The following is a 17,497-nucleotide window of genomic DNA, read 5'->3' as shown; positions in this document are numbered from 1 at the left end:
TACTCTCTTATCCTTTTCACGACGTACACCTGTTTGACAAAGGATGCTGGAGGGATGACCATCGACGGCAAAAAGAGCACGTCAGCAACACGGTATAGAGTTGTACGCGTGAAAGACCCAAGCACATATGCGGGCTGGAATAAGGAAAATGATACATACGTGACGATATTGAATTCTTTGAAATCTTTTTAACAAGGGTTGCAAAACGTAGAGCTCAAATAACGCAATGCTAAATCTTTTATATAGAGCCCCATCTCCATTTGAAAAGCCTGCAAAAATATACACACATTCTTGCAGGAACTGGAGCAAGTGCCAATGAAGCAGCTTCAGAAGATACCTCTCCTGCTCTCGTTCGAAAAGATAGTTCTCTTGTTGCCACTGCTTGCTCTGACCTTTTCTTGCTGCGACGCGGCAGCCCTGAAGCTGCACGCCAACCACGCCGACGCCGGCCGCGGCCTCAGCCGCCGCGAGCTGCTACACCGCATGGCCGTGCGCAGCAAGGCCCGCGCCGCGCGGCTGCTCTCGGGGCGCGCGCCGGCAAGCGCCCGCGTAGACCCGGGAGCCTACACCGGCGTCGTCCCCGACACGGAGTACCTGGTGCACCTGGCCATAGGCACCCCGACGCAGCCCGTGCAGCTCACCCTAGACACCGGGAGCGACCTCGTCTGGACGCAGTGCCGGCCGTGCCCGGCCTGCTTCGCCCAGACGCTCCCCTACTTCGACCCGCCCAACTCCTCCACGTTCGGCGCGCTCCCCTGCGACTCGCCAATGTGCGACGACCTCGCCTGGTCGTCTTGCGGCAAGCAGAACTGGGGCAACCGAACCTGCGTCTACGTCTACGCATACGCCGACAACTCCATAACCACCGGCAGCCTCGACGCGGACACCTTCACGTTCGCCGCCGGCGACAGCTCCGGCGAGGCCTCCGTACCCGGCCTGGCCTTCGGGTGCGGCATCTTCAACAACGGGATCTTCACATCCAACGAGACCGGCATCGCCGGCTTCGGGCGCGGGGCCCTGTCCCTGCCGTCGCAGCTCAAAGTGGACAACTTCTCCCACTGTTTCACCACCATAACGGGTTCGGAACCCAGCACCGTCCTGCTCGGCCTCCCGGCCGACCTCTACGGCGGCGCCGTCCAGTCCACCCCTCTCGTCCAAAACTTCTCGTCTCTGACCGCGTACTACCTGTCGCTAAAGGGCATAACCGTCGGCGAAACGAGGCTGCCGATCCCCGAGTCAGCGTTCGCGCTGAGGCAGGACGGGACGGGCGGCACGGTCATCGACTCCGGCACCGGCATGACGTCGCTGCCCCGGGGAGCGTACGAGCTCATGCACGACGCGTTCGTCGCGCAGGCGAGGCTGCCCGTGGACAACGCGACGTCGTCGCTGCTCTCGCAGCTCTGCTTCTCGGCTCCGCGGCGGGCGAGGCCCGGCGACGTGCCGAGGCTGGCGCTGCACTTCGAGGGTGCGACGCTGGAGCTGCCGCGGGAGAACTACATGTTCGAGTTCGAGGACGCGGGCGGCGGCAGCTTCACCTGCCTTGCTGTCAACGCTGGGGACGACCTGACCATCATAGGCAACTACCAGCAGCAGAACCTGCACGTCCTCTACGACCTGGTCGGCAACACGCTGTCCTTTGTTCCTGCTCAGTGCAACAGGCTTTAGGCCTCTATTGGAACAGGCATGCAAAACCACAGAAGTGGAAAGGTCTCCACCATGTTGCAGATGTTATTATTTTTCTGATGTTGCAGATGTTGGTCTTCATTCTTCCATGTTTTACTCCCTCCATCCCAAATTACAATTCGTTTTGGATTTTTTAGTATATAATTTTTGGTACGTATCTAGACATAAGGTACATCTATGTGCATAGCAAAATATATGTACATAGAAAAGCTAAAACGAATTGTAATTTTGGACGGAGATAGTAGATGAATAGGATATGAAATATAATGTTTAACTCCCACGTCGCAGGCTTTGTTTTCAATGTTGCAAACATTGATTTACTATCTAGCAACCCGTTGCATGAAAATTTATCAAATTTCAGCTACTTGAAATAAAAAGCGTAATAAATCGAAAGGAATGGACGTGGGAAAAAAATTAGAGGATTGTTGTAAAACACCACAAAACGACAAGGAATAACCGGAAAACATATATTAGGGAAAACACCCAATAGATAAAGAGTTACCTCCGTGTTCACCTAAACTCTAACCAGACGGTTACCATCGTTTAGCTAAATATTACGCAGAACTGCTGATTAAGCGGGCTAAACGGCCATTCAGATAGGAACGGGTGGCCAATTTGTAGCGAACAATGTTTAAACTTCTCGCAAAAAAAAACAATGTTTAAACTGGCTAAACGGCCGTTTAAGAGAAAATGGTTGTCCCTAAAGAAATTTCTCTAGGTTAATGCGTACGTCCTGGGGGAATTTTAGCAATAATTTGACCACTCATATTTGGACCAATAAGAAAATGGTCTACTAGCAAGTAGAGCTCGCTGAAAACAATAATTTCTGTATAACTTATCCTCATCTAAGTTGGTATAAAAGCATTACAATTCTGATGTGCTGCAGCGGCAGGCCACCTAAACGGCTACAAATGGTGGGTCTCTCGCCTTCTCGATCGATATACCAGCGGTAAACTAGTTCAAGATTCTGATGTGGCTGCTTGGCATCTAGAAAGCCGGCCGGCCTCTCGCCGCTGTTTCCCTTTTCTCGCTCCAAATCTGCCGGCCGGCATGCCCCCGCCGTCGTCTTTCCGAGCCCTTCTCTGCTCTGCATCCTTGGCTCGAAACTGCCCCGCCCGTGGAAAGAGAATTCGAGGTTCACAAAGGGCAACCCCAACACCGTCCAGGTATGCGACCGACCGAGAAGAGGAAGTTTCAGGCCGGTCGTCTATACATGTCAAAAAGACAAACGACGTCGTGGTTGTATTCACTTTTAGGGTTAGCTAACGACGATGCAAAACGAAGTGAGGAAGCAGCATTCGGATCCAGAGAATGTACGTCTCGCACGCTCCTTCTCCGTTGCTATCTATCTTAGCTTGCAAGTAGGCAGTTATCTAGATGTATTTTTCTCTGCACGACGGTTGATCTGGTTCGACAGCAGTAGCAGTAGTAGTTGATTACCACTAGCTTTGGCGGATTTTGACACGCGCACGTACGCTCCAGAATGCGCTCCCGGGCGCCTCCGCATCACACATGAAAAAAGCTAAGTTAGCTTGCATTGTTATGGTCGCGTCGTGATTTGTGAACCTACACGCCTCGTACGCGCTCGAGATGTTTGAATTATTAGGACTAAAAAAATACGATTAGATACAGTTGATTGATGCAATCCAACAGTAGAAATCCCTCGATTCCTATAAATATAGGGCTAGCACATCCTTCCTTGTACAATACAGCTAAGCACACGTATCAGTTTCTAAGTAGCTAGCAACAATCCATCGATCGATCGATGATGAAAATGAGGCAGCTAGCCGTCCTGCTCGCGCTGCTCGCGGCGGCGCTGGCTGTTTCGTGCAGCGACGCCGCGGGCGGGGCCATCCGGGCGCAGCTCACCCGCGCCGACGCCGGCCGCGGCCTGACCCGGCGCCAGCTGCTGCGGCGCATGGCGCGGCGCAGCAAGGCCCGCGCCGCGCGGCTGCTCTCCGCGTCCGGCTCGTCGCCGGCCAGCGCAACCGCGGTGCCCGGGAAGGGCCAGGCGATCGACACGGAGTACCTGGTCAGCTTCGCCGTCGGCACGCCGCCGCAGCCCGTGCAGGCGACGCTCGACACAGGCAGCGACCTCGTCTGGACGCAGTGCCAGCCGTGCCCGTCCTGCTACGCCCAGGACCTGCCGTACTACGACCCGAACCTCTCCTCCACGTCGGCGCCGCTCCCCTGCGACGCCGCGGCGTGCCAGCAGCTGGACCTGTCGTCCTGCGGCGCGCGCAGGTGGGGCAACAGGACCTGCGTCTACACCTACTCCTACGGCGATAGGTCGGTCACGACCGGCCGCCTCGACGCGGACACGTTCACGTTCGACGGCGACGCGGGGCACGCGGTGGTGCCCGGCCTCGCCTTCGGCTGCGGCTACTTCAACAACGGGCTCTTCAGCTCCAACGCGACCGGCAGCGGCATCGCCGGCTTCGGCCGCGGCGCGCTATCCCTGCCGTCGCAGCTCAGGGTTGACAACTTCTCCTACTGCTTCACCAACGTCACGGGGTCGGCGCCCAGCCCCGTCCTGCTCGGCCTGCCGGCCAACCTCTACGACAGCGCCAGCGGCGCCGTGCAGACCACCCGGCTCATCCAGAGCCCCGCCAACCCGACTTTCTACTACCTCTCGCTGAAGAGCATCACGGTCGGGTCGGCGAGGCTGCCGGCACCGGAGTCGGCGTTCGCGCTGAGGGGCAACGGGAGCGGCGGGACGATCATCGACTCCGGCACCTCCGTCACGCTGCTGCCGCCGCTTGTCTACGGGCTCCTCCACGACGCGTTCGTCTCCCAGGTGGACCTGCCCGTGACGAACGACGAGCCCCTCTGCTTCGCGGTGTCGTCGTCGTCGTCGGGGAAGAAGCAGCAGGTGCCGAAGCTGGAGCTGCAGTTTGACGGCGCGACGCTGGACCTGCCGCGGGAGAATTACGTGTTCGAGATGGAGGACGGTGGCCGGAGCAACATGTGCATCGCGATCATGTCGTCCGGCGGGGGCATGACCATCATAGGCAACTATCAGCAGCAGAACCTGCACGTACTCTACGACCTCGCCGGCAACAATCTCTCTTTCGTCCCTGCTCACTGCGACAGGGTTTAGATTCGGCAGCTCGCGCCGTGCTGTTGTTCGCGTGATTGTTACATTATTTCCCTTTTTTTTCCTTCATTTTTTACGTGAATAGTAATGTAATTGGATGTTATACAGACACTAGCAGTCATGTAAGAATAAATAAAGAGGTATTGTATTTGATTCGTTGCCACAGTCACCCAAATTTAGTTTTCAATATATATTAGGCGGCCAGCTAGCATTTGGTCTGTCTGTCCCTAATTCCTAACATGCGGACCTGTTTTGACTTCAGCCACGTATTTTTAGTTCTACGTTTTGCGATGACTCCTGTGTCTTGAAGAACATTTCTAGCATGTAGTCTACACTCTCCGTTTCAAATTACTGATCATTTTGCTTTCTCTAAATATATAATTTTTACTATATATCTAAAACAACCAAAATAATTTATAATTTAGGACGGAGAAAGTATATTATTTCTAGCTTGTAGCCTACGTTATATGCTCCATCATTGGTTGACAAAATATTGCACAAAATGATTTGTTCGAAAACTATGGCTTGTCATCGCACTTTTTTGTTAGGCTACTAAGGTTAACATTTTTGGGCAAAAAAAAAGTGAGACCTGTTTGTTTGATCGTGCTGATTGAGGAATGCATCTTGCAAACAGGAAGAAAAACCATGGGTTCGGCTTGCCGCAGTTTTGGTTAAAATGTAGCGAAATGTTTTTTTCTTTTTTTCTTCCTTTTCTCTCTGTTTTTGTGCGTGTGTTGCGCGCGCGCGGGGTGGTGGCTGGACGCGGCCAGGAAAGAAGCTAGTTTTGCATTTGTCTTTGAAAGTCGTTGATCAGACCGTTTACAACAGAAGGCGTACTGTACATCATTGACTGCGATACGATACAGCAACAAAAATTGGAGGTAGATCCCACACATCGAGCATCTGTGCCGGGTTGGCTCACCAGTCGTCATCCCATCGCACGCCATGTTTAGCAGCGAGATAGTAGGCATTGATAGGCCCTTTGTCTCCAGCCTCGTAGAGCTCAGGAGCCACTCTGTTCTGATCGATCTCATGAATTACCGGAGTCAGCACGTTCCATGCAGCTGCTAGTTCATCGCTGCGCATGAATAGATGACTGTCGCCATCTAGCACATCCAGGAGAAGATGCTCATATGAATCTGGAACCTCGGTGTCGTACCTACACAACAAAACTCATAGCTTAGTGCAAGTTCTCGAGAATAGATCATAAGGTGATCCAAGAGATCTCCATACTTATCACGGTAGAGCAGGTTGAGTTCTGAAGCATCCAGTTGGAGCCCAAGCCCTGGGACCTTGTTGTTGACTTTCAACAGGATCGCTTCTTCAGGTTGATCGCGTAGAACCAGCTCATTTGTGTCGAGATCTATGTCGTGGCCAAAACGTTCACGGTAGATATTACCAGGGACATGGCGAAACTGAATCCGAATCTCAGCTCTGAAAGGGAAAGAAATATTAGAGACCTTCAGTCATTATTGATCAATCTGTCAGATGATATTTTTTTATAAGGAAATGCTGATATTTTACAAGAAAATGGTGATATTCTTTTATAAAAAATGGTAATCTTGCAAAAGTTATCAATGAGGTGCTCAGTATGGGTGGACTACTGAAGACAGTTGATAGAACAGTGCATGCTATATGCATATGAATCAATTTCTGATTCTAACTTTTGAGATTTGAGGGTATAGGAAAGAAATAAGTTCATAACAATACATTGCTACAGTGAAGAGATTGAAATCAGAAATTAACTATTGAGACATATGATAATTTAACTCATTGTGTGTACCTATTCTTCATAAGCCCCATGCCTGTCTTGATCAAAAATGGTACGCCATCCCACCGTGCATTGTCAATGTATATAGCAGCAGCAAAATAGGTTGGTGTCATGGATTTTGTATATCTGTCAACTTTACCAGAGGTGTCCTTGAGTTGACCAAGAACAACATCCTCAAGGTCCACTTTCCGAATTGATCTGAGCACCTTCACCTACATATATAAACAAGGGTCAGCATTTTCTAATTTATAGGATAGAAGTGTTAACAGGATTATACTGCATTACCTTTTCATCTCGGATGTCCTCTCCATCAAGACTTACAGGTGGTTCCATAGCAAATAGCGCTATTGTTTGAAGAATGTGACTGTGAACTATGTCACGGATTATCCCATAATTTCCAAAGTACCTGCAAGGGCATATGGCCGTGAATTAAATGATGCACATTTACAATGCCAAAATATGAATATATTTTCAATAAAGAAAACGAAGATAATCTAAAGAGACAATTGTGAAGGTAAACAAACCCTGTTCAGAGACCATTGTAAAGGTTAAGCAGGCCCAGGGATGAGTTAATCATGCAGAGACTCGTTATTAAACATTACATTGATTATACCATGATTATTTTGCATCAATGAAGAATAGTAAGAGCAATGCCATATCATTAACTCACCTCCCTTGTATTTCAGTTGCTGTTTCTTCAGAAAAAATAACCTGTAAAATTCCCGCACATTACTACACGATCAATGTATATACAAAATGGTAAAACATATTTTCCATAAAAAAAATGGTAAAACATATGTTAAGATGAGCCTTGAAGTGTACCTGCACATTCCGTATGTAAGTTCGGCTCCACAAAGGTTCAAACACCAAATTAGAAAATCTCAAGACAGTAAGATTTTCGATCAGATCCTTCCCCAAAAGGTGATCAATTCTATGGGATACAAAGACATGTACCAATAACAAATAGTCAAGTTCTTCAAACATAGTAGTAGAGAAAAACAATCACAAAGCTCTGTAATTTGAAAATCCAATCCATTCATTAAAAAAAAAGGAGAAGACAGCCAAGGTGGAAGGATAAAAAATAGATCATAGTACCTGTAAATTTGCTTCTCCTCAAATCTTGACAGTAGAGATTGTGTTACCCGTTGTGATGACAAACCAGTGAAGCCAAATGGTTTCTCAATAATTATCCTATTCCACCCTTGCTTAGTTTGGGCACTGTCAGCCAGTGGCAATGCTACATCAAGAAGTGCCTCTTGGGGAACAGCAAGGTAGAATATTCTGTTTGCTGCACGAGTACCCTGTGAAACAAAAATGGATATTGATGAACTTCATAAACAGAATTTCAAGTTCAAATATAAAACATGAATGTTCTCCAAAAGATTCAAAAACTTTTATGAAAAGTTCTACCTCTATCTGTGTCATCCTAGAATTTAATCTCGACATCCCATCTTTGTTGTCATGTCCGGCATCTATGTAATATGTCCTTTTGAGGAACTCATTTAACTTTTCATCACAGTTTTCGCTGCATTCACATGCATTTTTCTTAGCTTGGTAAAGCTTATTTACAGCAGTGAAACTATGTCATCATAACAGAAATGCATCCAGATATGGAAAACTTAGGAGAGTCGAAATATAATAGGGGATACATAAAAAATTTGGAAAGCAATACATACCAGCATGATGCATAAATTATTGACTTTAAAAATCTTGGAAGTAATATTTAAATAAAAACACTTGGAAGAAAAATGATTTTGCTGACAAATCAGACATCGTTGAAGCGTTAATAATAAAGGTTGGCAGATACATTGGAAGAGAAGGAAAATACATCAGCATATGCATAACTTTGGAAGAAGCAAAATGGTATTGGTCTCAAGCGCCATTGCGCCAATATATGTTGTAGCTTAAAAGATCGGTTTGGCTACAGTAAGTCTTTATATTGATTTCAAAGATTAAGAGGAAATACTATAGATACTAATTTCAGTGCTAATGTTTTTTTAATGCAACCGTCATCAAAAAAGAAATTATCATGTGAAAAGAACATACTGGTGATCAACCCGGCAGGTCAAATTGGCTTCAATTATAGCTCTTAAGTCTTCATCTGTTACTTTCTTCCTAGAATACCCAAATATACCCACATTCTGCAGGACAAAAAAAAATGAAAATGAAAGGTGTAACATGACAATGGCAGCTGCACAGATAAGTTACGGCAAGACTGCAAAATCAATTTTCCAGTAGCAGAATCTATGCTATGTTCATACCCGAGGAAGAAAACCACTGTAATACAGAGCAAATAGTGCTGGAAAAACTTTATTTCTTGCCAGCTCACCAGTAGCTCCAATCACAGCAATGCAAAGAGATGGTTCACCGTTGTAATGGCCATTGGACATGGCAGACTCTTCATTTAGCACAGGAGAATGGATTTCAGAGGGATTGGGTCCCTGTTGCATTGAATTTTCCGAAACGGTTGAACCAGCCAAAAGATCAGAGCTTGCACTGGCCATTTCACCTCCAGAATCTGCATAAAGGGGGCAACAACTAGGTGCATATGAAAGTGTGAAGAAAAAAAATAAAATGCCCAACGAGAAGTTACATGATACGCATGGGAACTTTTCTCTTGTGCGCATTTTCTTATAGACAATCAATGCAAATTGAATGTAACTATCAAAGGTATGAAGCAAACCAGTGGCAGCAGCACCAAGGGAATCATAAGGCATTAAGACAATAGTGACAATTATGATAAGAACATCTGCAGATGCAAAGTAATGGAACGCAGGACAACTCATTTCCTAATACCAACCATAAGCATGATGCATATTCTGATGAGTTCTGTTTTCAGTCAGCAATGCAGCCTCCAAGTGATCAGGAAGTTTATCATTCCTTCGAGCGTCTAGATTTCTTTGAAGTTGCCATCCATGCCTTTTCAATGCCTTCCTGAGTGTCAACTTTGCAGCAATCCAGCACCTCAATCCACAAGCTTGTGTTCTGAAACTGGCAGCAGGTGCTGCAACCTATGTACAGAAGCATCAAACGTAACAATCAGCAGGTGAATGTGTCAGCGTGTAAAATACCAAATCATGTAAACTAAGAAACTATATTCCATCACCAGTGCCTACTAAATTGGATTTCGCAAAAATTGGGAGAAAAAATTGTGCCAGCCGCTAAATTCGAAGCGATTTCTCCAAGACTTCCATCGACCAATGTTGAGGAAAAGGAGGCAAGATTTTTGTTCATGTACTCCACAACATAATCAAAATATAGCATTTGCACCAACAAGAAATCAGCCCCGAGTGATGGAGTGATGCAGCAGGAGTTCTGCCAACTAGGTCCATCTGGCTTACATGAAACCAGCGCACCTTTTCTATGTGTACATTCCATCAAATATGTGGACCATGTTTACACGTTTATTGTGATGCGCCAACCCCCACCCACGCGCGCAAAAAAAAGGAAAAACAGCATTAACCGGAACCCGTGATGAAAACGAGAGCATCCGATCGGCTCTAATATCCGTCCGTCCAGAGTCAAGATGGCCATAAAGGTTCACGAGGATCACACGCCCGCACGGGCGAAGCAAAGCCTCACCAACCACTCCAATAAATACAAGGGGCAGCAGAGCCACGGACACGTATCGCTCCAGCACGCCAGCGCCCAGCGAATCGGCCGAGGCGTTTCGTCGAGCAGGTTAAGCGCACGGCGTCGGAGGGAAATAGAAACCACGGGCGCAGGAGGCGAGCACTCACCGGTGTGAAGCGCGATCCCGACAGCGAGGGCTGGAACTGGAAGGACGCCACCGTTGCTGCGGACGCCGCCGCGGCGAGCCCTGCCATCTTTCGGCGCTGCTCGCTTAGGCTCCTGCTTGCTCAGTTGCTCCTGCAGGCTGCAGCACTTGCCTACCCCCTTCGTTGGTCGCGTGGACAAGTACTCGAATGCGGGAAGAGGACTATTGCTCGTGGCAGCTTGTGAGGGGGTGAAACGGATGGCGACAGTGGAAGCTGGACCTGGAGCTTTTAGTTTTCGCCGCCGTAGGTACTGAGTACTGACGCGTCACCCGTCGTGTAGGTCTAGGTGGATTTCTTGGCTAGCCGCTTGGATGCTTTACCATAATTTAAATTCTTAAACAAAAGTACAGGAATCCTGCCGTATCAAAAGCATAGGCACTGCCTTCCACGTGTTTTGAGCAAAATGTGAATTCTCCGTAGATACTTTGAAGAATGGAAAATGAAACTCGTGAAGGAATCATTTACGGAACCTCAACCAAAATGTTCACTAAATTTTACTGACGTATAATTCACTCACCAGAATGTGTACCAAATTTTACCATCTTACGGAGTTCTTCGAAGCAGAATCCCTGTTAGTATCGGGTGGATCCCTCAAATTTTTTTCCTTGTTCTGGGAACAAAAAAGGACTTCAGCCAAAAACTCAAAGCGACATGCTGCTCGTTCCCAACCCTTAATAGACGCTGGATATTCTTCCAGGCTTTTATGTACTTCTATTTTTATTGCTAATACAATTGTACAATATGACAATCATAAATTCATGATAACTTACAAGTTACTCCAAGCTTTACCCTAACTTGTACAGCACCGAACCACAATCTGAGACCAGAAGATGTTAATACATCTTGTACAGAGAGGAGGGAACCTCAGAGTCATCTGCAAATGTGTTGTGAGTTTGCAGCCAGCAGTCCAGCATTCACAGATCAGTTCATGGAGCAGACACCAACGCAAGCGATGTTACTCCCGTGGCCTAGCAAGCCAAAGAGAACTCAGGGCGCGCAAACGTGAGAAGTAGTCATGGATTGAAAGGAGCGCGCGAGCAGCTTGTCGGATCGTCAGAATACGTTGCATTTGATGCAAGGTCTGCTGTCGTAGATTATCAGCCTAGCATAAATAAAACATGTTCAAATAAAACCAGTTTGCTCAAAAGTATGGTAAAACATCTTCAGAGCTAGAAACATCGAGAGCAGTAAATATTGCTCAAAAGTAGGGTAAAAATGTGTCAAATCAAGTGCCTACTTCCCTAAACTTTGTGGAATCCTCAAGCAAACATCTTAGCCGGCTTGTAAATTAGTTTCAATTATTCTTTTACCTATCACAAGCAAATAACAGCAACAACAAAACTGCATGATTGACAGGGTTAGGATATCACAAAGTTTACCTGACGGAGGAAATTCTCGAGGGTGCCAAGTTTGCCCATGGCCATAGCCATTTGACCCATATAGTTTGCCACATTTCCGGAAGATCCTGATGGACCAAGGGACCCAGCCAACGTTTCTGCTAAGGATTGCTGCAATGCTTCCATTCCTTGTGACAATGCATCCTCAGCCTGCTGGGAGGATTGTTGGAGATTGGATAGCCCCATCAATTGTTGCTCAGTTAGTGGCTCAAGTTGATTCACAAGGAGCTGCAATTTTACAACAGTGTAAGGAATGGCCAGATAGTTCATCTTGAAGCAGAAACACCCATTAATAATAATTAAAAAAAAACTCACACCCTACCAAGGAAACTACTCATGCAATAGGCTTTAAACATTTCCAGTTACAATTGGAAGTTGTTTAGGCGTCTACACAGCAAGTGTTGTCTAGGAAAACTAAAATTAGCTAGTTCCATCACGGAGAGTTATAAATTGGTAAATGTCATTGAATGTGGTGGTGAAATGCAGGACCTTAAGATACAAGCCATTGATCTTTGTGATTCTGATATTTTTTTACAATATTGAGCAATATTTCTAAAAAGAAAAAAAAAAGAAGTGGCACATTATGAAAGTATTTGTACTGATATGTGGAAAATTTGACCCTTTAAAAATTGCTGGAGGTGGGTGGAGAGGGGACACTGAGAGCACGGTTCTAAACGGCTTATATTTGCAATCAAAAGCCAGTGTAATATAATTTTATCTATATCATATGCAGGCACCTTTAGAAGCTCAGACGAACGGAAACCCCCAAGCCACAAGAAGCACCTTTCAGCAGGTGTTTTCCACATGCCCGAAAGTATATGGAACACATCAGCCTTCGCTGCAATGCCCTTCAGCCTGAATATCTCATCATAGTGTGCCATTATCCCATCCACGATAAGACGGAGGTCACTATCACTTGCATGAGCATTTACTGCAGTCCTCAGCTCATTTATCTGCTTATTTTGTTCCTCTTGCCATCGAGAATACTCTAAATCAAAGGTCATAGCTCCTGCAGAGATGAGATTACTTTATCAGTTATACTCCTACGGAGCACCTGGGAATTACAATGATGTAAGGTCGCAAAAGCAATTAGACAAAGCATGTGTGCGACGGGGGGCGAGGGAGGGAGGGAGCTTACCATTTCCACTCATAGCATGGGTTTGGTCTCCAGAGCTGGATATGAAGATTCCCTGCAATGTAATATCCAAGTAACAAAATTAAAGGAACCCTCTGAAACATGTTGGCAAAAAATGCACTCCAACAACCAAAGAAAACACACCTGTTGTCGAGCTTTCTGGAGCTCTTGCTCTAGGCTTGCAAGTTTTAGCTTACTGCTTTCAAGCTGTTGGACATATGCCTTTGAAAACAAGTAGTGTTAGAAAGGGCTTATAGCAAAACAATAAATCCAAAAGTGAACAAAGAAAAGCTAGAGGATACACTTCAATTTACAGAATTCAGTTGCTTCGGTCTAAACTGTAAATTTTCGAAGTTGGTAGTTAGTAGATTAAAAAAACAAGGAGTGCCTTCGTGATTACTATTTTCTCAATGCAAGGGTACCTTCTGTCTTTTTTGCAATTTTCCCAGAATAAAAGAACAAGTAAAGAAAATGAACAGATCAGAGGTGCTAAATCACACACGTTAGCAGGTTATCCAAGTAACTGCACCACCGTGCGGTACAAGCTCCCTGATGCACAAAATCAAACTCATCCATACTACGCTATTGCAAACAGCAGCGGATGTCAGGATTTGACAGAGGTCTAGATTAACATCGGTCTACCTAACCCATTACAACCCAGCACATATGCTGTGTGCAACTGTTGAAGAATTCGATATGGAGTTCTCATGTTATATGTAGCCATTCTTCTATGTGGAATTGTTTTGCGTGGAAGCTTCATAACAATGTGCAAACGTGACACGGTAGTAAAATAAATACAGTACTGATTCCAGGATGATTCTATTAAGTGGGATCTTTTTTCAATACAACACACATAAATTAGTACAATTTCAAATTCTATTTTAGAAACTAGACTTATATAGGTGCCAATACTTGAGAGTTGATGCATTGATCTATCAAAACCAAATTATTACCTAATTTACAAGGTAATGATCAGGAGAATATTAGGGCGTGTGGTGACAGGGGAAGGCTGAAGCTCAAGTAGAATGGAATGTGGATTCACCCCTGATGACAACTAGGCAGATCTGCCTCACAATCCTGACTTACACATGCACACATACATGCATGCATCAGTGAAGTGGGTGCGCACACACGCATCAAAATGCAAGAACAGAACAGCTCCCAGATGTGCACGGTCATGGTAATAGTACCTTTTTTCTCAGTCGACTTTTCCTTGCTGCCTCACGATTTTGGGCAAGCCGCCGTAAAACCTACGGAATAGCAAATTCGTTGTCTACAGACAATCATAGAGAATGGTAATAAACACTAAAGAAGGCATAGGAGATAGAATTAATACCTTTTGATCCATAGGTTTGTCAGATCTGTCAGATCGATCAGATGAATTAGAAGCCATGACAATAGCTCCACTCTGTCCGTTTTCTAACTGTAAAAGTTGGTTAAGGTAAATTACAAAGATACATTTTGTATGCATGAAACTGTAAGGTAAAGGGCAGCAGTACATCGATGATAGTTTTTTTTATTGGAATAATGATCATAGATATCCCACGGAGTGAAGTTGAAAATTTGTAAAATAATCTGAGATGAGTAGTTAAAACTAGGAGATCATCCATTATACCTACAACTACAAGGTCACAATTCCAAACACAATGGTTCCATTCAACTAGTAATCAACTTTCCTGGCAAAATTTACATCTAAAATGTACAAGATGTGTTCAGCATGAACTGTGAACAAATTCTGCAATGTCAATTAATGCTTGCAAACACAAAAACAAATTTAGTAACCTTGGAGTTATATGCAAGTGACTTGATGGCAAACAGTAATACATAATCAGTAACAGATGCCACAGATAAAATTGAGAAAGAGAATAGGAGGAAAATACATGAAAAAGACCTTGTTTTCTAGGGATTTAGTGTACATCAACTCACCAAGGGTATTAACCAATTCATGCACCAACCTTACTTTAGTCGAAATTTTCATTCATGAAATTAATAGTATTCAAGTGTTAAGGCACTCCAGCTAAAATTCCCACTTAACTAAACCAATAGTCTAACATCAGATTGCCAAATTAGAAAGTTAATATCTAATCTGTATCTTATTTCATATCTTATTTCTTTAGACATAAGAGTATGGTGAGTACAATGGTCTGCAGATGGTTAAACAGACATGGAGAAAATTATGTGCATAAAAGAACATAAGCTCAGCTTATCATTTATTGGGTACAATCCAATTCTTCACATCCTATTAGACTATTAGAAACATCAGAGTTTAGGCATAGTACGAACATAATGTATGTTCACTTCTCCCCCAATAATTCATGAATGAATCATAAGGAACACAAGATAAAACAGATGGAGAAAAGTGGGGTTACCCTTTGATTCTTATCGTCAGTGTCTACAACAGTCGAGGTGTCAGTCCTCGAACTAGCATCTGCCATGCCGGGTTCTCGCCAGCTCCTAAGAATGAGACAACAAATCGCTTTGTTGTCCCTTTTTCGTTTTTCTTATGACAGGATGATAAGCCAGCCTGCAGTTGGCACAATCCACCCACCTGGCAGACCAGCAACCTATCCATCTCAAGAAACGAATTTCCAGGTACATGAGCAGCATAATAAAAGATATACAGCTAGAAATGACAAAATGATAGTCTAACTAAACCCTGGCATATTCATACCTTTACCAAAAACAGCAACAGGTCAGAGTTAACTGCATGTTCCGAACCTGGAGACATCGAACAAAGGACATTTAGCTGTGGTTCATAAAGGAACATCAAGGTGGTGACATCTTCCCAAATGCCAGCTCCTGTCGATAGCAGCTCATAATTCCAAAAGAAAACAACTAGTACAGCACCACACCACTAGGATATTAGGTATCACAAGACAGCGAGGACAGTTTTCTTGTAGTGCCAAACGTTAATTACTAAGCTTAATCCTGAATTTCCTATCTCATACCCCATCTTGCAAAGGTATTATGGAAGTAAAGATCAGCCTGAAAAATTTGCAACTGAGAGCTGTGTAGACGACTGCACATATGAGTCCAAGAATTTATGAGCATAGCTACCGTAAATTTGGCTGTACCAACCACTTGCGCCAGGAATATACAAAATCTGAAAGTGACAATAAATTAGGGGAAGCATAGAATACTTGTCACCAAGAGAACAAGGGTCTGTCTTAAGTAAAGGGGTGGCTGGAGGAGGAGCCCGAGCAGCTCATGCTGGTTTAAAGGAGATCAGCCAGAAGCCGACAAGGCGGCTTTGGCTACCTCGTAAAGGGAATTCGAGGTGATGAAACACCTTCCCAAATGCTGTCTTGCCTTAATAGTAGCAGAGCACCAACGCGAGTACACAGCGAGGACAGCACGACAGCACTACAACATAGACGTGGGGCACGGGGATCCAATTCCAAATTATTTCAGAAAAATAAGTGCACGCGCACCCCGGCTACCACAAGTCGTCCTGTGGTCTCGACTGAAATGGTATTTGGCGCAGAAGTAGACCAAAGCTGATCGAACATGGATGGTTAGGTAACATCACTAGCGTACTACAACTGTCAGGCAACAAATCCGGAACTAACTGAATAGGGGGAAGAAAAATTTCGATTTGACCGCGCACAATTCCTTCAACAAACAAAAGGAGCTCTTAAGACTTTCAACAATCCATCCAAGCAAGCTAGGGTTACTAACCGAAACGAAGAAAACGAACCAGGCCCGGGTGGATCTCCACTCCGCGCAAGTCCAGTACCAGCAGAGGGGGCGAGGAGCAGGAGGGCAGCTGCTCTCGACGAGAGAAGACTTTGGTGGACAAGGGGCCTAGCTTAGTATCACCGGTCGCCGGCGCTTAGGTAGCCGATGATGATGCCAGAAGGTTGCGAGGTGGAGAAGAACAGGGAGTTTTGGACTGCGAAGGGATGGAATTGAGGGAGAAATCAGCGAAGAGGAGTCCCGGGGAGTAGGAGGGGAGAGGGGAGGAGGTGGAAGAAGGGTGCACGGGGATTTCTCCCGCACAGTGAATCGGGAAAGCCGCCACCGCTCCGTGACATCACACCGTGGACTCGCACGATGGGGGAAGAAAAGGCCCTGCAGGCCGCCAGCATCGCTCTTCGCCTTCGCTTGCTCCTTTGACAAACATTTTTAGGCTAGAGGGTAGATTAATCTCTTGCTATCTCGAGGAACGTGGTAAGAAGATCGAGATTTAAATACCGACCGTTCCGTTCTGCATTCTACCAGAGACACGATCTGCGGGATTTGAACTTTGGTTGCCAATCTCACCGCCACGTGGGCTGACCAACCGCTCCAACAGAAGTACTATCTTGTAGCTAACAAAACGGAAATATAAATAAACTTGACTTAAATGAATGATGTGCCTGAACTAAGTAAGAGTTTTGTAGCGGACCATTTACCAAATGGTCATCATGCATAAAATAGCCCTCTCCCCCTTTTCAAAATAAACAAGTTCCCTCCATCTGGAAACAGAAGAGTCAAATTGGTCACTTAATTATCTTTTTGAAATTTGAAGGCAAAAAAAAATTGTTTCTCTGAGTTCAAAACGGATGTAACATGAGTGCAGCCTAATAAACATATGCGCGTGCATTATTGTCGACCAAAGTGAGCTTTAATCTTGAAATGCTGCATGGATGCAGG

At 45.5% G+C, this 17,497-nt stretch overlaps 4 protein-coding genes across 7 annotated transcripts; 2 read left to right on the top strand and 2 right to left on the bottom strand.

Moving 5' to 3' along the window:
• The first annotated feature begins 289 nt into the window (after window positions 1–289).
• On the top strand, window positions 290–1,795 carry LOC112873698 (aspartic proteinase nepenthesin-1-like). Its single transcript, XM_025936721.1, has one exon. The coding sequence runs from the start codon at window positions 316–318 to the stop codon at window positions 1,663–1,665; it is 1,350 nt and encodes a 449-aa protein (XP_025792506.1). The 5' UTR covers window positions 290–315; the 3' UTR covers window positions 1,666–1,795.
• A 1,653-nt stretch (window positions 1,796–3,448) lies between these two features.
• Window positions 3,449–4,935, top strand: LOC112877525 (aspartic proteinase nepenthesin-1-like). Its single transcript, XM_025941846.1, has one exon. It carries the CDS (start codon window positions 3,449–3,451, stop codon window positions 4,781–4,783), a length of 1,335 nt encoding a protein of 444 aa, XP_025797631.1. The 3' UTR covers window positions 4,784–4,935.
• A 614-nt stretch (window positions 4,936–5,549) lies between these two features.
• LOC112872641 (glucose-6-phosphate 1-dehydrogenase 4, chloroplastic) lies at window positions 5,550–10,832 on the bottom strand. Of its 2 annotated transcripts, none has more exons than XM_025935707.1 (12): window positions 10,292–10,832; window positions 9,352–9,562; window positions 8,813–9,069; window positions 8,598–8,692; window positions 7,962–8,076; window positions 7,647–7,852; window positions 7,374–7,482; window positions 7,222–7,262; window positions 6,837–6,957; window positions 6,564–6,763; window positions 6,010–6,214; window positions 5,550–5,935 (listed from the first exon to the last, which is right to left on the bottom strand). In XM_025935707.1, exons 1-12 carry the CDS (start codon window positions 10,376–10,378, stop codon window positions 5,699–5,701), a joined length of 1,884 nt encoding a protein of 627 aa, XP_025791492.1. In that variant the 5' UTR covers window positions 10,379–10,832; the 3' UTR covers window positions 5,550–5,698. The 2 variants fall into 2 exon arrangements, with proteins under 2 accessions (XP_025791492.1, XP_025791491.1); XM_025935706.1 differs by having other exon boundaries at window positions 5,550–5,939; window positions 6,014–6,214.
• A 173-nt stretch (window positions 10,833–11,005) lies between these two features.
• Window positions 11,006–16,957, bottom strand: LOC112872642 (transcription factor TGA2.2). Of its 3 annotated transcripts, none has more exons than XM_025935709.1 (10): window positions 16,541–16,957; window positions 15,534–15,580; window positions 15,232–15,434; window positions 14,199–14,285; window positions 14,053–14,112; window positions 13,007–13,084; window positions 12,866–12,917; window positions 12,465–12,736; window positions 11,710–11,955; window positions 11,006–11,432 (listed from the first exon to the last, which is right to left on the bottom strand). In XM_025935709.1, the coding sequence occupies exons 3-10, from the start codon at window positions 15,295–15,297 to the stop codon at window positions 11,286–11,288; spliced, it is 1,008 nt and encodes a 335-aa protein (XP_025791494.1). In that variant the 5' UTR covers window positions 15,298–15,434; window positions 15,534–15,580; window positions 16,541–16,957; the 3' UTR covers window positions 11,006–11,285. The 3 variants fall into 3 exon arrangements, with proteins under 3 accessions (XP_025791494.1, XP_025791493.1, XP_025791495.1); XM_025935708.1 differs by having other exon boundaries at window positions 15,232–15,426; XM_025935710.1 differs by having other exon boundaries at window positions 15,232–15,426; window positions 16,560–16,957.
• Between the last annotated feature and the right edge of the window lie 540 nt (window positions 16,958–17,497).

This window comes from Panicum hallii, chromosome 9, assembly GCF_002211085.1.
Source record: "Panicum hallii strain FIL2 chromosome 9, PHallii_v3.1, whole genome shotgun sequence".
Taxonomy (NCBI): Eukaryota; Viridiplantae; Streptophyta; class Magnoliopsida; order Poales; family Poaceae; genus Panicum; species Panicum hallii.
The sequence above is the reverse complement of the archived record's forward strand: the minus strand, read 5'-3'. Positions and strand labels throughout refer to the sequence as shown.

Excerpts from the sequence above, each read along its gene's own strand:
- LOC112873698 (XM_025936721.1), top strand. The coding sequence starts at position 316 with ATGAAGCAGCTTCAGAAGATACCTCTCCTGCTCTCGTTCGAAAAGATA.
- LOC112872642 (XM_025935709.1), bottom strand. The coding sequence starts at position 15,297 with ATGGCAGATGCTAGTTCGAGGACTGACACCTCGACTGTTGTAGACACT. Across the intron at positions 12,737-12,865 it reads CCATGCTATGAGTGGAAATG|GAGCTATGACCTTTGATTTA; the intron begins GTAAGCTCCCTC and ends TCATCTCTGCAG. Across the intron at positions 11,433-11,709 it reads TCGAGAATTTCCTCCGTCAG|GCTGATAATCTACGACAGCA; the intron begins GTAAACTTTGTG and ends TATTTATGCTAG.
- LOC112877525 (XM_025941846.1), top strand. The coding sequence starts at position 3,449 with ATGATGAAAATGAGGCAGCTAGCCGTCCTGCTCGCGCTGCTCGCGGCG.
- LOC112872641 (XM_025935707.1), bottom strand. The coding sequence starts at position 10,378 with ATGGCAGGGCTCGCCGCGGCGGCGTCCGCAGCAACGGTGGCGTCCTTC. Across the intron at positions 8,693-8,812 it reads ACAGTGGTTTTCTTCCTCGG|AATGTGGGTATATTTGGGTA; the intron begins GTATGAACATAG and ends TTTGTCCTGCAG. Across the intron at positions 6,764-6,836 it reads AGGACATCCGAGATGAAAAG|GTGAAGGTGCTCAGATCAAT; the intron begins GTAATGCAGTAT and ends TTATATATGTAG.